At 35.0% G+C, this 18,544-nt stretch overlaps 3 protein-coding genes across 3 annotated transcripts; 2 read left to right on the top strand and 1 right to left on the bottom strand.

Moving 5' to 3' along the window:
* The first annotated feature begins 8,211 nt into the window (after window positions 1-8,211).
* On the top strand, window positions 8,212-11,328 carry LOC117241267 (protein nubbin-like). Its single transcript, XM_033507229.1, has 3 exons — window positions 8,212-8,231; window positions 9,087-9,211; window positions 10,279-11,328. Exons 2-3 carry the CDS (start codon window positions 9,089-9,091, stop codon window positions 10,813-10,815), a joined length of 660 nt encoding a protein of 219 aa, XP_033363120.1. The 5' UTR covers window positions 8,212-8,231; window positions 9,087-9,088; the 3' UTR covers window positions 10,816-11,328.
* Window positions 11,329-13,862: 2,534 nt separating this feature from the next.
* LOC117241266 (adrenodoxin-like protein 2, mitochondrial) lies at window positions 13,863-15,574 on the bottom strand. The gene is made up of 4 exons (XM_033507227.1): window positions 15,187-15,574; window positions 14,659-14,771; window positions 14,362-14,494; window positions 13,863-13,994 (listed from the first exon to the last, which is right to left on the bottom strand). The coding sequence occupies exons 1-4, from the start codon at window positions 15,333-15,335 to the stop codon at window positions 13,904-13,906; spliced, it is 486 nt and encodes a 161-aa protein (XP_033363118.1). The 5' UTR covers window positions 15,336-15,574; the 3' UTR covers window positions 13,863-13,903.
* Window positions 15,575-16,486: 912 nt separating this feature from the next.
* Window positions 16,487-18,165, top strand: LOC117241268 (survival of motor neuron protein-like). The gene is made up of 6 exons (XM_033507230.1): window positions 16,487-16,531; window positions 16,721-16,932; window positions 17,029-17,144; window positions 17,497-17,770; window positions 17,890-17,960; window positions 18,029-18,165. Exons 1-6 carry the CDS (start codon window positions 16,487-16,489, stop codon window positions 18,085-18,087), a joined length of 777 nt encoding a protein of 258 aa, XP_033363121.1. The 3' UTR covers window positions 18,088-18,165.
* The last annotated feature ends 379 nt before the right edge of the window (window positions 18,166-18,544 follow it).

Below are 18,544 nucleotides of genomic sequence, written 5' to 3'. Positions count from 1 at the left end.
GCGGTATTTACGTTACGGATGATCTATGGGAAGATTCACACGAACAAACCTTTATGGACTAACCAAATTTATTTTGTTATTAAAAACGATCTACAGAACCGATCGACGACTGGTGTTCAATTTAAAAATTGCTTCTCTATAAAAGCAAGAAATCTGATTTACATCGTGTTCTTCATCTGTCGCCTCCATATACATCCTGGTGGCAATAAAATTCTGAATTTACGAGAAATCCGTATTTCGACTTAAGCTTATCGATGTTACCGACTGGACAAAGCCTTCGAGAGTTTAAATTAACCGATCGATCCTTCGATGAAAGGACGAGCAAGTGCCAGGAAACTATCGCGGGAACGCCCGTAAAAGCGCGCAATGGTTCGGCGTGGTAACCTAGGAAGAGGAACGGGTTTTATTTATTTGTTTAGTACAATCAATTCTCTGGCGTTGAGAATTTTCAGTAATTTTCTGGCGTGGCGCAGTGACATGGCTGTTTATTTACAATAAGTTAATACTTATTATAGATAGGTATAATTTATAAGTATTATAAGTAAGTGCATATGTACGTTAATGTTTATTGGCTAATTCGTGTTGGTCGTTGGAAAAGGATGCTAGCTGCCCTTGAGAGGGTGTTGCTAGCGGGCAGCGTCGTGTGTGAGAGATAGCAGATTTCTCGTGTGTCCCCGTGGTAGGTGGTCGACTTCGAGACTGATAAACAAAGACTGTTTGTCTCTTTGGAGGACCTTAGCTAAAATAAATCCTAAGATTTATAGCGGCCCTTAGGCTAGCTGGAAATATTCGGTACGAATGTATCGACATCTGGCAATCATCTTGTCCGCAGGTATAGGGTCTTTGTGTCGTGCGTCAAGCGACGTAAACTGTTGGGAAGTTTACTGTCAAGTGCCGCCACATGTTCAAGGAAAATGTATCTGCAGCCGGTTATAGCGGCATTTACGTTGCGGATGATCTATGGGAAGATTCACACGAACAAACCTTTATGGACTAACCAAATTTATTTTGTTATTAAAAACGATCTACAGAACCGATCGACGACTGGTGTTCAATTTAAAAATTGCTTCTCTATAAAAGCAAGAAATCTAATTTACATCGTGTTCTTCATCTGTCGCCTCCATATACATCCTGGTGGCAATAAAATTCTGAATTTACGAGAACTCCGTATTTCGACTTAAGCTTATCGATGTTACCGACTGGACAAAGCCTTCGAGAGTTTAAATTAACCGATCGATCCTTCGATGAAAGGACGAGCAAGTGCCAGGAAACTATCGCGGGAACGCTCGTAAAAGCGCGCAAAGGTTCGGCGTGGTAACCTAGGAAGAGGAACAGGTTTTTTTTATTTATTTGTTGAAATTACAATCAATTCTCGCGTTGAGAATTTTCAGTAATTTTTCTGGCGTGGCGCAGTGACATGGCTGTTTATTTACAATAAGTTAATACTTATTATAGATAGGTATAATTTATAAGTATTATAAGTAAGTGCATATGCTTAATTTGGATAATTAAATGAATCTGACGTTTAGGTCTAGCGGGTAGTGCCTCTTCAGCCTGCGAGTCTGGTCCGTCGTATCGAGTAGTCCAGTGATTAGAGGGTTTCGGTGTTTGTTGATTCTTTTGCTGTATCTGTTGCTATATTTTGCTATTTCCTCTTTGACGGTGGGTATCTTGAGGTCGCGGTGTATTGTTTCATTGGTTACATACCAAGGTGCGTCAATTAGGGATCTTAGCGTTTTCGAGTGAAAGCGTTGGAGTATTTCAATGTTGGAGTTACTTGCTGTTCCCCATAGTTGGATTCCGTAGGTCCAGACAGGTTTTATTACGGTCTTGTAGAGGGTAATTTTATTCTGTATATTTAGTTTGGAGCGTCGGCCCGTGAGCCAATAGAGTTTTTTTAGTTTGTCCTTTGGTTGCTTCCTTTTATCTGAGATGTGTGTCTTCCACGTTAGTCTCCTGTCCAGGGTCATGCCCAGGTATCGGACTGTGTCCCTGCTAGGAACTGTTGCATTGTTGATGGTGACCTGGGGGCAGGTTTGTTTTCGGAGCGTGAAGGTTACATGTGTGGATTTCTTTTCGTTGACTTTGAAGCCCCATTTGTGAAACCACTTTTCCATGGAGTCGAGGCTTCGCTGGAGAGTGGATGAGGCTATTACCGGGTCAGCGTGGGAAGCTAATAGCGCTGTGTCGTCTGCAAATGTCGCTATTGTTATATCGTTTGATATAGGTAGGTCGGCAGTGTAGATGGAGTACAGTAGGGGTCCGAGGACACTACCTTGGGGTATGCCGGCTTCTATTGGGAATGTTGCGGAAGTGGCGTCTAGGTATTTAACCATGAATTGCCTATTGGTTAGGTAAGATTTTAGGATGGAGTAGTAGGGGTGGGGTGGGATCTTTTTAAGTTTGTATAGTAGCCCTTCATGCCATACTTTATCGAATGCCTGTTGGATGTCTAGGAAGACCGCTGAGCAATATTTTTTCTTTTCGAGTGTTTGGCTGATCGTATGAGTTAGGCGGTGGATTTGCTCTACTGTAGAATGATGTTTTCGGAAGCCGAATTGGTGATCTGGGAGTGTTTTCAGGTTCTCTAGGATTGGAAGGAGTCGGTTCGTGAGCATCTTCTCGAATAGTTTGGACAGGGTAGGTAAAAGACTGATTGGGCGATAGGAGCAGGTTTCGTATATCGGTTTACCGGGTTTAGGGATGAGGGTAATCAATGAGATTTTCCAAGCCTTGGGATAGTGTTCCAGGCGAAGGATAGCATTAAAAATCGATGTGATGAGTGCTATCCCTTTTGTGGGAAGTTCCTTGATTGCTCTATTGCCTATTAGGTCGTGTCCTGCTGCTTTCTTGGGGTTTAGGCGACTGATTGTTTTTATAGTCTCAGCAGAGGAGAAGGGTTCGATAGGAGGGGACATTTGGAAGGGGGTGTGCAGGTATTCAGTAACGTCCGCGGCGGTTTGGGGGGAATGGGGTTTGAATACTTTTGACAAGTGTTTTGCAAACAGGTCGGCTTTTTCTATAGGGCTTCGCGCCCATCCACCTTGCGGGCGGCGGATAGGTGGGATTATTTGTGGGGGGCGTGTGAGTTTCCTGGAGGCCTTCCATAGTGAGTAGTTGGCGTCGGCTGTGGGGGATAAGCTGGCGAGGTATTTATGGAAACAGTCGTTTTTATAGTTTCTTAGGGTTCTGGATAGCTTTCTGGTTGCGTTGTTAAGTTTGCGTTTGTCCTCCGGTGTTCTATGGGTCTGCCATACTCTTCTTAGTCTTCGTTTTTCTGCTATTTTTTTTAGTATGTAATGGGGATATTCTTGTTTGCTGTTAGATGGCTTTGTCGGTGTGGAGAGGCGGATTGCGTTTATTATGCTCGTGTTTAAGTATTCCGTGGCTGCTTCGATATCTTCCTTTGTTTTTAGTGGGGTGAAGGCTGAGGTTGGGTGTGTAAAGACTTCTCTGAAGAGCTGCCAGTTGGTGTGTTGGTTGTGAATGGAGCCATTAGGTGTATTCTCGATGATTGTTGAACTGACTGTTGCTATCACGGGAGAATGATCAGAGGAGAGATCAGCCGAGGAGTTGATCTGGATGTGTCTTGATGGGATATTTTTAGTTATGAAGAAGTCGAGAAGGTCGGGTATTTTGTTGGTGTCAGTGGGCCAGTATGTGGGTTCATATGTGGTGAGGTAGTTGAGGTTGTTGTTTGTTATGCTGTTTAAGAGGTTTTTGCCTCTTGCTGTAACCAGTCTGCTGCCCCATTGGATGTGCTTGGCGTTAAAGTCTCCTCCAACTATGAATCTGTTGCCCAGGGTGTCCAGGAAGTTATCAAAGTCTTCTTTGGCGATGGAGTGTCTGGGAGGGCAGTATACTGCTGAGGTGGTGATTGAGCCATGACAGTCTTCTATTGCTACGTTTGTTGCTTGGAGGTAATCTTTCTGGAATGATGGGAGTTCGTAGTGCTTAATACTTGCTTTGATTATTATTCCGGTGCCACCGTGGGCCTTTCCGCTGGGGTGTTGGGTATGGTAGAATTTGTAACCATTTATTTTCAGGTAGCTCTTGTCGGTGAAGTGGGTTTCCGACACGAGCATTACGTCGATTTGCTGGTGTTTTAAGAAGAGTTCTAGTTCCAGTTTGTGTTGCGCTAGACCGTTGGCGTTCCAGAGTGCTATGCGCCTTGGTTTTATTTTGAGTCGGGGCGTGCTAATTTTTCCACGATGAGTGTTAGTAGCGATAGCAAGTGATTTGTTTGCTCCGATTGTTTCTCTATTAGCTTTTCAAGCCTTGAGGAGTTGTCTGTGTTTGGTGGGTTGGGGTCACTGTTTTGGGGAAGGTTCCTTTGGCTGTTCGGGTTATTTTGGATGCCTTGTACTGCTTGGGCATAGGAGGTTGAGGTGGAGATGAATTTGGTAGGACTGTGCGTTTGGTTGGTTGAGGGGGTTGGGGTAGTAGTGAATTTCGGCGGGCTGGGTGTTTGGTTGGATACCTCTTTTGCTCTGAGCTTAGGGTACCTGTTCGTGTATAGTGTTTTATGTGCTGGGCAGCCTTTGTAGTTGGCAGGGTGGTCCCCTTGGCAGTGGATGCATTTCGCTGGGGTTTCCGGTGATTTGGCGCACTGGTCAGTGGAGTGAAAGCCTGCGCATTTAACGCAGCGGAAAGTATGGTTGCAGTATTTCTGCGTATGACCGTACCTTTGGCACCTTTTGCACTGCACTATTTCTTTTTTCACGAGCGGTGGTTCGATCTTTACTATCGCGTTCATTAGGCGACTGATGTTATATATTTCCTTATTGTTCGGTTTTTGTTTAATGTCTAGGAAGAATAAGGATAACGGGTCTTTCGAGACTCTAGGCCTTATATTACTTACGTTGACGACTTCGTGGCCGAGTTTTGAGAGTTCGTATTTTAGTTCGTCTATGTCTGCTGAGTGGTGTATGTTTCGTAGGACCACCCGGAAAGGCCTTTCCTGTTTAAGTTGGTAGGTGTGGAAGTTGGCGTTCAGGGTCCTGAGTGTCTTGGTGAGTTTTCTGTAAGCTTCTGGGTTCGTCGGTGGTATTTTCACCTTGTTGTTGCTTATCTTAAGGTTATATTCCTCCTTGCTGGTATCTCTCTCTAGGGACTTGGTCATTGTCTGTATGTCAATGACGTCGTCCACAAAAATTGGTGGGGGAGGGGGGATTCTCTGTGGGTGTTGGTTTGATGGCGGTTCTACGATTTCCATGGCGTCGTTTGAGGATTCCAATACGGCGAACCTGTTGTGTGTGTTTATTTGCGTTGCTGGTTCTATTTTCCTCTTCTTTGTAGTGTTAGCGTCGTTAGTGCGGAAAGTTCTACTACACTTCTGCCACGGGGGGGGTAGCTCGGGGTAGCTGCGAGTCTGCTCCGGAGAGCCTGGTCGCGGTTGCTGGGCCATCATCGAGCTAGTTAATTCGGAATGAACAACTAGTCGTGAGGCTGTGAGGCTAGTATTCGTGTTGGGGTTAGGTGCGTGGGATTTCTTCTCCCTAGGGGGTAAGGGGCACTTAGCTGTGTTCTCTTTCGACGGTTGGGCGACACGTGTTGTTTTCGAACTACGCTGGGCACTAGAGACACGTCTGCACGCTTCGGCACTCCACAGCGAACTGAGCTCGAGCAGTGAAATTGACTCTGCATGCCTGTGATTTTGGCAGGGAATGAGAGTCGAGTTCGTAGTGAATGCACATTGTGTATACGTGTTTTAGGTGGTTTGTGTGAGTTTGTTGCGGAGATTCGAGACATTTATTTAACCTCTTTATCATATTCGAGCCTGTGCGATATAACCATATCTTAAATGTAATAAGTTTTATTTTTTATTGCAAAGTTCTTGAAATATATAATGCACACAATAAGTGTATAATATTTTATATATATAAATTATATTTAAGAAGTTTGGGATAGTTTAAAGATGAAATAAATTGCTTTTTAAGTTTAATCTCTTACTCTCGACGAAATCAAGTTTCTCTGGAATTTGGTGGAGTTTAAGATTTGATATCGGTGTCGTAGGAGTTATGTGACACTTTAAGGTGGAATAAATCTAGCGAGGAGTTTAAGGTGCGGCAAGGGAGCGTGGAATGTTGCAATAGAAATTTATTGCAGTGTTAGTGCATTGGTAGATTGATCAAATTTACGTGTAGCGTGGGTAACCAATGGTAAATATTTTGCAATGTGTATAATTTCTCAGTAATCTGTGGTTTATAAAATCTATCGACAACTAATGGAAATTGTTGATTTAACAGATCAATTTTAAATTCCTCGTTAATCTAAATTTTTTTAATCCTATTTACAGCTAAACCTTACGACGAAAAATTAACGAAGTGGAATAAAAATGGCATTGTGATTCTTCTCGTCGTGTATCGGTGTCACATCAAATTTAAGAGACAGGTTTACTTGCGAATGCTGCGTGTTACGTTGGTGAAGTCGACGAAAGCGTAAAATAGGAGCTCGTCCGAAATACACTAACGCGGAAGGTTAAATTTAACGCGAAAGGCTGAGAAATTAGTCTAGAACTCGAAGTTTCATTGGTACGACGCACTTGAAACGCATTCAAAGAGGTCGGCGATCTCGAAAGGGGATGAACGCAACTGTTTCGTGGGAATTTCTTATTGTGGCTTATTTGGATGAAGCTGCTTTAAAATCAGCGCTGGATTCGTCTGTTTTTTTCCCGGAAATCATAAAATGTTTAGGCCAGGCGACTCCATGTACAGAAAATGTTATGTCCACTTTTTACGTCCGTAGAATTCAACTCTTTACTACTATGCACTTCTTCTCCAAAAAAAATATCGCGTTTCAATATTAAAAAAGTTTCAATAATATACTATCCATTAGAAGAATGATAACATGATAACCTTACAAATTATTAGTATTAACAAATTCTTATTGTCGTATAGAAATGCCAACTATTGCTTCGGTAAAACAAACAAAAGAATTTTACAGGTAAATTTTACAAATTACAAGTCATCTTATAACGCAAAATACGACGTGTAAAATTGTCTCAATTTATTAATAGTATTAATAAATTATTATGATAAAAGATGCAGGAATCTTAGCCTCATGAGAAATTAGAGATGAAAATGAGTGGGAAAAGATTAATCACTGGTCCTCTTAAAAAGATGCAGTCCCATGGATGGATGGTTGTGCGAGTATTAAAGCAGCGCAAAACCGTTCCCCGAATTCTCATCCCGGACGTCGTACGACCAAAGACAAAAACAGCTCACTCGAGGGCATTGCGGAGAGACATTCATCGAGGACACAATAGTATTATTCCAGGAAGTGCTAGTTCTTCCTAGATTCCGGTTACAATGTTCTTAACGCGTGGAAATTAGTCTTGACCAGGAAACATCTATAACGGCATGTATTTTCTGCCGTGATTGTAAATCTGCCATGATTGGAACATGCGGTTTGTCCGTTAATCTAGGCGCTGTTGTTCAATTGAGTCAATATTATTTGTTGGTAGATTAGTGTGTGCAAGAGCGCTCTATCCATTATTGACCAATTCGAGCACGTATTGGTAAATTTCACACCGGCAATTACGGCGAAATCGTTCGTGGTCGCTGGAAATTAGCAGTATCGTTTGCGGTCGTGAGCTGATTGACACTGCGTGAGCGGGGAATTATGTGAAGCAGCTTTGCTTTGTCGTTTCATGCATTTAATAGGTTTACGGCGGTGGACAGGGTTTGTAAAAAATAAAGACAAGGTAGAAAAAGATTATTTTTCATTTTTTACTATTAGATTATTTTCAAAGTGATCTTTTCAGTGAAATATGATTGACAAAAAATAAGATCTATAATTGAATCATTATAGAAAATAGAATAATATTGATAATAAAGAAATAAAAATCAATTATAGAATAACATATAATAATAATAATAATAATAATAACAATAACAATAATGTGGATAGACTTTATGTTTACTTTTATATGTATAATGATACTGTTTGATCCTTGAATTAAAGTTAAGATTAACGTTGCGATTATGATTATCCTTTGTCTGACTAAATATATTTGAAGTATCAATTACAGTAGAATTTTTGAAAGATTCTTGGCTGTTAAACAAAAAACTGGTTCCTTTATATTTCGCTCAATTATCATAGAATCGTGAAACTGACTTCCACTTCAAATTTTGTCTGTTTCAGGAGTAACAAGTACCTGCAAAAATCATCCATCAGCCGGATATGTGCTGTCGGAGGGTTTTTCATTAGAATTCCCGTCTTTCTAACTGGTAAGAACCAATTCCTTCAATTCTGTCGACTTTAACCTTTTGAAAGATACTAGTACATAAGTTATACGTTTAATTTTTCTTGAATTCAGGCATGAATCTAAAAGATACTGTGAACTCTCTCTGAGTGTATGAAATCAGTTTAGAAATCCAATGGAAATAAAGTTAATTTTAACGCCGAATAGTCATTATTTTTCTTAGAAAAATAAAAATGATCGTCTTTTAGGGAAGTTTTAACAGATTAATTTATAAAGAGCTGAAACAGAATATTCATGTCATGCATGAATACGGCTGGTGGATGGATCGAGATCTAATCTAAAGTTTACGTTGTGTCATGCTAGTTTACACAGCTATCATTCGCTCGATCGATCGTTAAGCTGTTGAACTCGATTCAAGACGGACATTTTGACTCTGTTCAGAAGAAAACTGCGTTTTAATAAATTTGACGGAATAGAAATTATGATAGACTACAATGTTTTTTTAATTATATCATAAAATTTATTTATTTTTTTTTTTAATGTCATATTAGAAACTTCAAATACTGTCCAAAACTTCGAACGTAATCGTTTTAGAAATTTGTAAATTACTTAACGACCAAAAATATTGAATTCTCTATTGTCTGAAGATAGATTCTCTATAATTTAAGTAATTTATTCGTCGAGAATTGATATATAAAGACTTAAATAATAAATTAATTGAAAAATAATTTGCAACTAGTATTGAAAATTTCAATTAAAAGCATATGTATATAGTTTACGCATCGAGAATTATATGTATTGAGAATATGTATTTGCGCTGATTCTTTGTCCCGCTTGTTATGGCATACGTGTTATAATGATCCTCTAACAATGCTTTCAGGTATGATATTGTATACATTCATCCAGTTTCATTCGACGCCGGCAATCGTTACGTCGGTTTTCATAGGCCTTGGCATCGTGTTTTGTGGATGCGCAATGGTCCATAACGTCTTCGTGTGGCAGAGGGTAAGAACATATCGCTATTAAAAAAGAAAATGAACACGTTCAAACACGTCTAAATCATCTTTTATGTGTATTTTACCCGGAAATCATTTTATCGTGAAATTTTGTTTTTCAGAGTTACCATAATTTATCTGGTAGAGTTCATAAAAATTTTTCTGAAATCAATTGCAAGCTTTTAGGAAACCAGGATTTTTCACATTTTTAAGAAGCGTTATAATTATATTGCGGATCTTTATACGTTCGTGCGAAAGTGAAAAGTACGCAAATGGCGCGAAATGCATAAAATGCGCTAAAATATACGTATATAAGAAAACAAATCTCTATTAAAATTTTATTTCTTTGATTATGTTCGTAAAACTACAAACTTGTATAAAAATACGCATTCTAGTTATAAGTGTTAAAACATTCGATCTAGTCCTTATCACATCCATGAAAACCTCCATTTAACCATTCGTTGTATCAACAAACATTCATATGCAAAACTTACCACCTACCACATCCTCCGCGTATTAATATAATCCCCTTTTATAAATTATACACTTTAGAATGGACTGGTTGGGTCAGAGTCATATAAGCTTACAAGTTCTCGAGGAGTTCTACCGAAGTTACATTTACGTTTGCATAATATCACCGAAAAAGATACTCTGTAGAATGACAGGTTCGTTTGTTTATGTGATCCGCGATCGCAACTATTTCAAGGGGATTTTATAAATAACCATACACACGATATTCAGTGTATTTTCGTATTCTCGTTTATTTTTGGGAGATTTGTAAAACTGTTGAACAAAATAATTGAGTAACGATTATATTTACTGAGAAAAAGTCTTTTTCTCTGTACCCCTCCTTCTACTTCAAGCATGTAGTATAATAAGACAATAAGATTGACAATGGCTGAAAGTAATCCAAAAGAGTTTTCACCATGGTTATCGGTAACGAAAAAGATTTGAATCATCTTTCATACTTATTCGTAACTAGAATCATTTCAACTAAAATGTAAATTCTTATATTATAACTTTTTTAATTTGTTATGGCCCCTGACTACAACCTAACCTATCATTCTTATTTCGTAGGAGAAGACGAATGCCGTGAAGGCGTTAGCGCGCGAACAGTGCGAAGCGGCGGTACAGCTGCAGCGTCAGCAGCAGCTGCAACAGCACCAGAACCAGCCCCAGCTACAACAGCAACAACAACTACGTGGCCCGTTAACCATCCACCATGCTGGCTGCCCAACGAAAGTCGGGCCCGTGACGAACCAACTAAATACCAGCCACGCAACGCACGGCCGAGCTGCACAGTACCAACACTATCATCACCATCATCATCATCGACACGTGTCAATGTCCCCACCGCCCTTGTTGCTCTCATCGCCAGCTCCGATCGCGGCGACGCATAATCATCTGAACGTGAGCGGACACAGAAACGTGGTTACGCCACCGGATACACCAGCAGATAGATCGCCACCGAGTCCTGGAAATAAGCTAAATAGATCGCAGCATTTGCCACGGGAAGCAACCGGCGGCGTCAGTCCTGGTCTTCCGGCTGCCACATTGGATCTAAGTAGCGCAGCAACCACCAATAGTCCGCATGAATTGTCCACGTTAGTTTAGAAATTTGGTCCGAACATTATATCTTCACACAGGATTGGAGATTAATAGTTGATAGTTAATTTACACATCGATCTTTTTATTTGTAAATTGGGTCGTGGTTTAGAGTTGGTTTGTAAAAATTCGGTCCTAATTGTTAAATGATGAATATCGATTAAGAATAATAGGCATTGATGTACCAATCTTTTTTTAACTTATATACTTGAGCACACGCATTGGAGATTTCACTTTTATTCAGTGAAACAGCAACTTCATTACTCGCTTATTCAATACGGCAATTGCATATATTTCATGGACATTTTAACAATGTTTTGAATAATTTCTAACGGTACAATTGTGATGAAGTGAAAAAATCGTGATAAGAAACAGAGAGAAAAGTTGCTCGTTAATGAATATTGACCAGAAATAAAGTAATTTCTAAAGAATATCCCGAAGACGTCGTAGATATTACGAAAGGAATGATTAATTTATACCCGCGTGTATCTTGCCATTACCATACTATTATTATTATTATTATTATTATTATTATTATTATTATTATTATTATTATTATTATTATTATTATTAATATTGTTAGTAGTACTCGATTACATTATTATTAATATTAATATTATTGCCTTATTATTATTAATGTTATGGAACCTCTAGTCCTAGGGTACTTTCGCTGCCACGAAAGGATAAGATTTTCGAATTTTTGACTATTACGTGTAATTCAAGTTTTCCTGTTGCGCATGCGCAGTAGAAAGAAAGTTAGCGGAACTCAAATCTCGAACTATAGAGAGTTGAAAAGTAGTAAAGTAAAAAAGCACGAATAACATTTGTATTTGTGCTGGATTAAGTTTGATAATTGAAAATTGAGTTTGATGATAACATTTTTTTCGTATTCGCTTTGGTAAATATTAGTTTTATTTAAAATTGAACAAAGCATTTTATGTTTTTCAAATACGGTACATAATCGTAATATCGAATTTTGTAAACTGATAGTAAGAATCTCTATAATTCGAGACTGGAACTTTGATCAAGTTCACATTGAACGTAAACTGACTTAATTTTGTTATTTAAGCGTGTATACTATACGTGTTTGTTCCTTCTTCTCTTGTGCGCAGGCTATAGCTTAATTACTTCCAATAAACGCAGTTATATCGAATCAATGACCGATACAAATTTAGATATTAGGATTATTTAAACAGGAGATTAAGAACTCAAAAGTATTGTTTTTATACTGCATATGTACATATGCAATATGAACGACAGTTTGTGTAATAATATGTACCCCTCTTCTTAGTTTACTTTTGTATATTTTGCGACATTTGATATTAATTTTATGAGGAACGTACTTACACTTTATCTTTGTAATTAAATGTGAAATGAAAGAAAAGAAATGACATGAGAAAAGGAAATTCGATGTACGAGTATACACGAATTGACGGAATTAAAATTTAACGCTATATTTAAATAGAAGACGTGAAATATCTTGTCATCTTAAAATAACTTCCTAATAATCATTCCTATTCTTTTACATAAAAACATTTTTCGACTGTAACTTAAGAAAAATGTCTGCTAACGTGAAACGTGCCAGAAAAAATTAACAACTTCCATTAAATTGGCAAATTTCTCATTAATATCGTAAAACTCGCGTTTACAAAGATCAGATCAGTGTACATAATATACAAAACAAATGCAGAATATATAAATATAGCACATACGTTCTGAATTATATTCGAATTGGGCAGGGTAACCAAGTGAAAATATGTAAATTTCACGATGTGTAATGTACACTTTATCGAACTTATAAGTAGTGTAGAAATAGAATATTTTACACGTAACAAAATATACAAACGACAATACACAAGTTAAATTATTTGTTAGATCCATGTATAACAAGCATAGTACAAAAGTGTTTTAGCTTTATGTACTGGTAATTATGAGAAATACCAACTTAATAGATGTATTTGGTATGTACCTAGTTAAGAAAACAATAAATTATTCTGAACAGATAAAGCGTTTAGTAGCTTGTGAAGTATGAATTTTCGAAAACGTAAGTATTTTATATCTAAGTAGTTAAGAAACGCGAGCAAGGGAAATCAAACAAAGGAACAAAGTGTTTTTGTTTAAAAATATTTAATTTGTTGTTCTATTATCCGAGGTTAGAAGCGATAATGTACAAAATCTGAATAAATAAGATTCCTCAATATTATTGAATTTTAATTCTAGGGTAAAGTAATATATCCGCATATTTTATTTATATACAATATGTATAAATAATGATGTGATTTGACTAATTTTGTTGAAAGAATATTTGTACTTTTTACGTAAAACTTCAGTCTTTTACAAACTTTCTTGTAATTAATAAACCAGTAAACACAATATTAATAAAATCTATTAAAATTATAAACAAACTCATATGTTTTAATTTTAGTCCTTAAAGGTTGAAATATTTTGCTCCAATGTCGAGACATTTGTTTTAATCCAAAACATTACTATACTGAATCGATAATGTTGCATGTGCCACGAAAATGATGATAGTGTCAGATAACTTGTTGTGAAACGGAAAAGCATTGCATGTACATTTCTGTTGTTTTGTTGACCATGAGTTTGATGATCTTTTAAACTTGCCCACAGCTAAGAAATCAAACAGTATATCTAAACGAAATTAATTTCAAATTATTTTTTAGGTTCTAAGCTTTTATCTAATCTTTCAGAAGTTGCAAAATTTATTCCACAAGAGTCTTTTTTATCATAACCAAGTACACATCTTAAAACCATTTAAGTCTTCCTTAGTAATTTCTTCTTATCTTTAATAGTAACGAAAATAATTTAGATGAACGTTTTAAAATTGACACCCTGTATATCAAAAATAAAAGATATATTTTCTTCATAATTGGATAGGCTTTTTACAATGGCAATGTACAAATATCAAAATTGCAATTATACTATAACATATGTATATATATATAAGCTTCACATTTAAACACAAGATTCTTTATTATATTTTTTTAATACCAATATTTTAATAATTATAACAAGGGTTTTTTAACGAGAGATGTATAACATTGTATACAAATTTTCAAAAACCTATAGATAATTTCAGTTATGCTCTCGCATCATTAATTGTTGATGGAACTCTTACCTCAATTCCATCTAGTTCCTTAGACATTACTATTTGACAGCCTAGCCGTGACCTGAAATTAAATATTATATAACTGAATATGTCAATAAATATATTTATTGCTATACAAATTATTACTAATACACAATAAGATTTCTATTTATCCATTTGAAAATCAACACTGTAAATATGCTAATTCCAACACAGATTTGTAATGATTATAGGGTCATAAATAAAAAACTATGAAAATTTATTATAATTTCAGTTTCGTAGTATTCAGAGATAGCGATTTGAAATTCTACATTGAGATTCAGATTTCGAAATACCCAATACTAACCTGTCTTTACATAAATTTACAAAAAAAAATTCACTTTATAAAATATTAAAAGGTAATAGAATTAATAATGTGAATGATTTGATACTGATTATTATGAACTAACGTATCTGTTAATTCATATGCTAAATCCAACATGTCTAATTCTTCATCTGTTGGTTTGTCAGGAAGTGCATCATAAACTTCTTTCGGAAATATTAAATGGCACGTACTACAAGTTAATGTTCCTTCACAAGCACCTATATCAATTATATTTTAATATTACAACATACTTATATAATAAAGTATCAAAAGTTAAAAATAATAAGAATATTAAACTTGATAAAAATGAAAATTTTCAAATATTTTCTACCTCAAGATTATTTATTTTAAATTAAGTAAATTATGCTTCTTTAAAACATACCATATCCATCTAAATCAATTTCATTATTTACTACTATGTCTAATATAGTATCTCCAACTTTCCCTTTTGCTTTGATTCTCTCTCCACTTGCTTTAACAAACGTTATATTTACTCTGAAAATAATATTTATGAAAGATAAAAAGTATCTCAATATAATTATTTTCTTTATTTTTTGTGTTTCTTCAATTAATCTTCTCTTAATTATACCTTAATTATATGTATCACTTATGATAATAGAAATAATTTAAAAATAAGATATACTTGTCTTAATAATACATAAATAAAATTCATATATCATATATTTATAACAGTGTTATATTTTTAGTTGTTCACTATCAATGTTGTTCTTATTAATACTATTCTATTAATACTATGTTATTTTTCTAGATGTTATACTCCTACAAAGAGAAAAATTTCTTAGACATTATTATTAGCATTATTATTTTGACACCAATTTTATATTGGAAGGTAAGTACTGAAATTCTATTAAAAAAAGAAGGAAAGCACAAGAAAATTTGTATCCCTTACTCTTGTTTTTCTGAAAGTGGTTGCGTGGTCGATATTCCTCTTGTTGCCTGCAAAAAGGGCAACGTTGTGTTGCTTGTATATTTTGAATAATTTGATGCAATACCGAGAATTGATCTCGAAAATTTGTGTAATTGATTTACTAACGCCATTCCACTGTCATAAATATCATGAGTATGGGACACCCTGACCGAACACCAGATAAGTATTGCGGAAAATATCAATTGTAGATCAATTGTACTTTGTACAGAAACTTTCACGGCATTCTTCGGCTGCTATACTGGGACGTTCCTTTACTGTGATAGGTTATAAACCGGTTCCCAACACAAGTGACGTATCTCTACCGGACACGTGCTCTTCGGGCCACACGTTTTATGATACAAGACCAGCAAAATGATCAATATGTAATTTTACATATCTTACATTTTTTTCCAAATGAAATATTGTTTTTATTAAACGTTTAAAACCTCAGGCAACATTTATTTCATCTGATTTCAGTTTTACAAATATATATCTATAATACATATCTGTATAAATTACGGTCTGGTTATATCAAACAGGGACCGACACTCGCTAAGGAAAACTACCCAAAAATTGAATCGTAAAAACCAATATGAAAGACAACAAATTTCTCGTTCTGCGGAACAAATAGAAATGAGCAGAGTATCTTTATCTTTATCTGAGACATTCAAAGCGTATCACGCATACGCTAAACCTGAAGAAAACTTTCTTGTCTTCCATGTTCATTTTTCCCTTTCCATTTCCATATAGAAGAAACCATATAGAGGTTTCTTCTATATTTATTTATATGTTCGTGATTGATGCTATTGACAACATACAACTAAGGGGAAATACGAATAGTAATAAATAGATGTATAATTCATTATGCAATTTTATAGAATTAAATCTTATTTATCTTCAGATATAAAAACTATATTTACCAGCTGAAACACTAACGCATATGCAGTATAATATAATCTACTTAACAATCTCGTTTTAGTTATAATATGTGATTAATTCTTTTGCTATTTCGCTATAAACAGTTTCTTGTGCATACAATATTTTTTATAGTATTCTAATATATTGTTAGATATTGTAAAGAAAGTAAAATACAGTTATTGAAGTTTGGGAACATTCAATGTTAACCTTGCTTCAAAAATAATCTTTCGAATGAATGGGGAATAGATTTTTAGTATTATAGTTGGTATAATGTCATCATTGTTTACAATGTGTTAGAGTTAAAGAAATGAGACAAATTAATATTTCCGAAGCAAATTCAATATTTAAATGATGTTATTTTAAAATGGCAGATGATATGAATGTTCTTTTTATACGAGGAAATGGAAACGTATGTATGGTAATGGAAACGTAATGGTTTTAACATTATTTTAGTACAAGATCTTAGCATAATAGTAATTAACAGTATCCATTACCTTTTAGTCAATTTTTGAAAAATGACATATATGATAATTTGCAATAGTTTGATAATAAAATACTTGTATCGATATTAATAACGTATAATTTGCTATCTCAAAAGGATACAGACACAGCCAATGATAATGTTTGGGACGATAGTGCATTAATAGAAGCATATGATAAAGCAATAAATTTAGCAAAAGAAGAAGTTATCAAGCGAATGGGAATGGATGTTGGAAATTCTCAACCGAAAGAAAACCTACAAAATCTTAAGCAGCCTAAACACGCAAGTAAATTACACAAGGTTGTGATTTTGATAGAATATTACAAATTTGATACAGAATATTATTAAATATATTGATTAAGAAGCAAATTATTTTATTTTGCTATTTACTTATATTTATTTGTATACACATCTTTTCTCTATAGAAATGGATCAAATGGAGCACCTTGTCGTGCAATATACTCAGTGGATGGAGAAATTTATGAAGCTATAATATCAAAAATTTACGAAAACAATGGCACGTGTGTTGTAAAATTTGTAGGTAATACCTTTAGCATGATGGTTATGTCAATTAAGAAATGTACTAAAAATACATATATATATATATGAAGTAAAGGCTTTCGCATAGTCTATCACAGTGTCATTCAGCAGGTTCTTAACTGGGCAGGAGTACCTGTCAATGTCTATGGGGAGACCCGTGGGATATAGGGTCATGAACCATAAACATGCATGTTACTTATTGTTCATTATTAGCTGCTACATATATCAAGGCAAACATTTATACATATACATTTATGCACGGGAAATTCTAATACATTGCCTGTAAGGACAGTAACTGAATGTCACTCAGCCATTCTATTAAATGACAAAAATTTCTTTTACTCTGCGTTTAGGCTATGGTAATACAGAGAAAGTCGAGTTGAGTTCTCTTTTAGAATCAGAAGGTTTGCAAAGTCAAATAGCACAACAAAAGAAAGCTTTGGAAGAGAAATTCAATGAAGAGAACGACGAGATTTGTGAGACTAATTTTTCTACAAATGTAAATTCGAAAAAATATAATGTAGAAGAAATGGATTGTGAACATCACTTCATACCGGGACCATCTTTCAATTCGATGACTGATATAATGCCACCTGCACCTCCTTTACCACCACAATTAATGGCCAAGTAAGTACAATTTAAAAATTCTAATGGAATGCTGAATACTTCTAATATTAATAAGTAATTTGGAATAAGTTTAACATTTTATTTGGAAAAAAATACGAAATTTTAATAAAATGTACTAGATTACCAGATAATGATACAGACGCACTTTCAAGTATGTTGATGTCATGGTATATTAGTGGTTTTCACACAGGTAATTATTTCATATAAGTATTTTAGTGTATATTAAATTTTCAATGGACTATGTTATTTCTTTTGTAGGTTATTATCATGGTTTGAAACAAGCAAGAAACAATCAAGAGAACAGGAAGAACTGTTGATTATATCAATTTTTTCAATAACAATATAACGATAATATAAGATATAATAAAATATAAAACTCATTGTATTTATTTACTTCAATTATTTGAAATAAAGAACAGCTTTATTTTCATATAAGACTTTATTTTTTTAAAAATAATTACTAAGATAAGAAAAACTAAAAAACATATTTTTGATAAAATACACTCACATATATATGTCGGGTTATCATTAGGATTTAAGGCGCGTAATGATCCTTCGTTTGAATTAGCCATTGTTTTACGAAACAGAGAATATATTTACGCGAATAAACAAGATTTTACAAAATATTATGAATAATGAGTTTAATAAATAATAAGATTAACAAACGATAAGTTTAACTAATAATTAGATTAAAGATTAATAAGTTTAACGAACAATAAGAGGAACGAATAATATGTCTTACGAATAATGAATTTAACGTATAATGAGATTAAC

This window comes from Bombus vosnesenskii, unplaced genomic scaffold (genome assembly GCF_011952255.1).
Source record: "Bombus vosnesenskii isolate JDL3184/JDL3185 unplaced genomic scaffold, Bvos_JDL3184-5_v1.1 scf7180000015569, whole genome shotgun sequence".
Classification (NCBI taxonomy): Eukaryota; Metazoa; Arthropoda; class Insecta; order Hymenoptera; family Apidae; genus Bombus; species Bombus vosnesenskii.
This window is presented reverse-complemented; position numbering and strand designations above follow the sequence as displayed.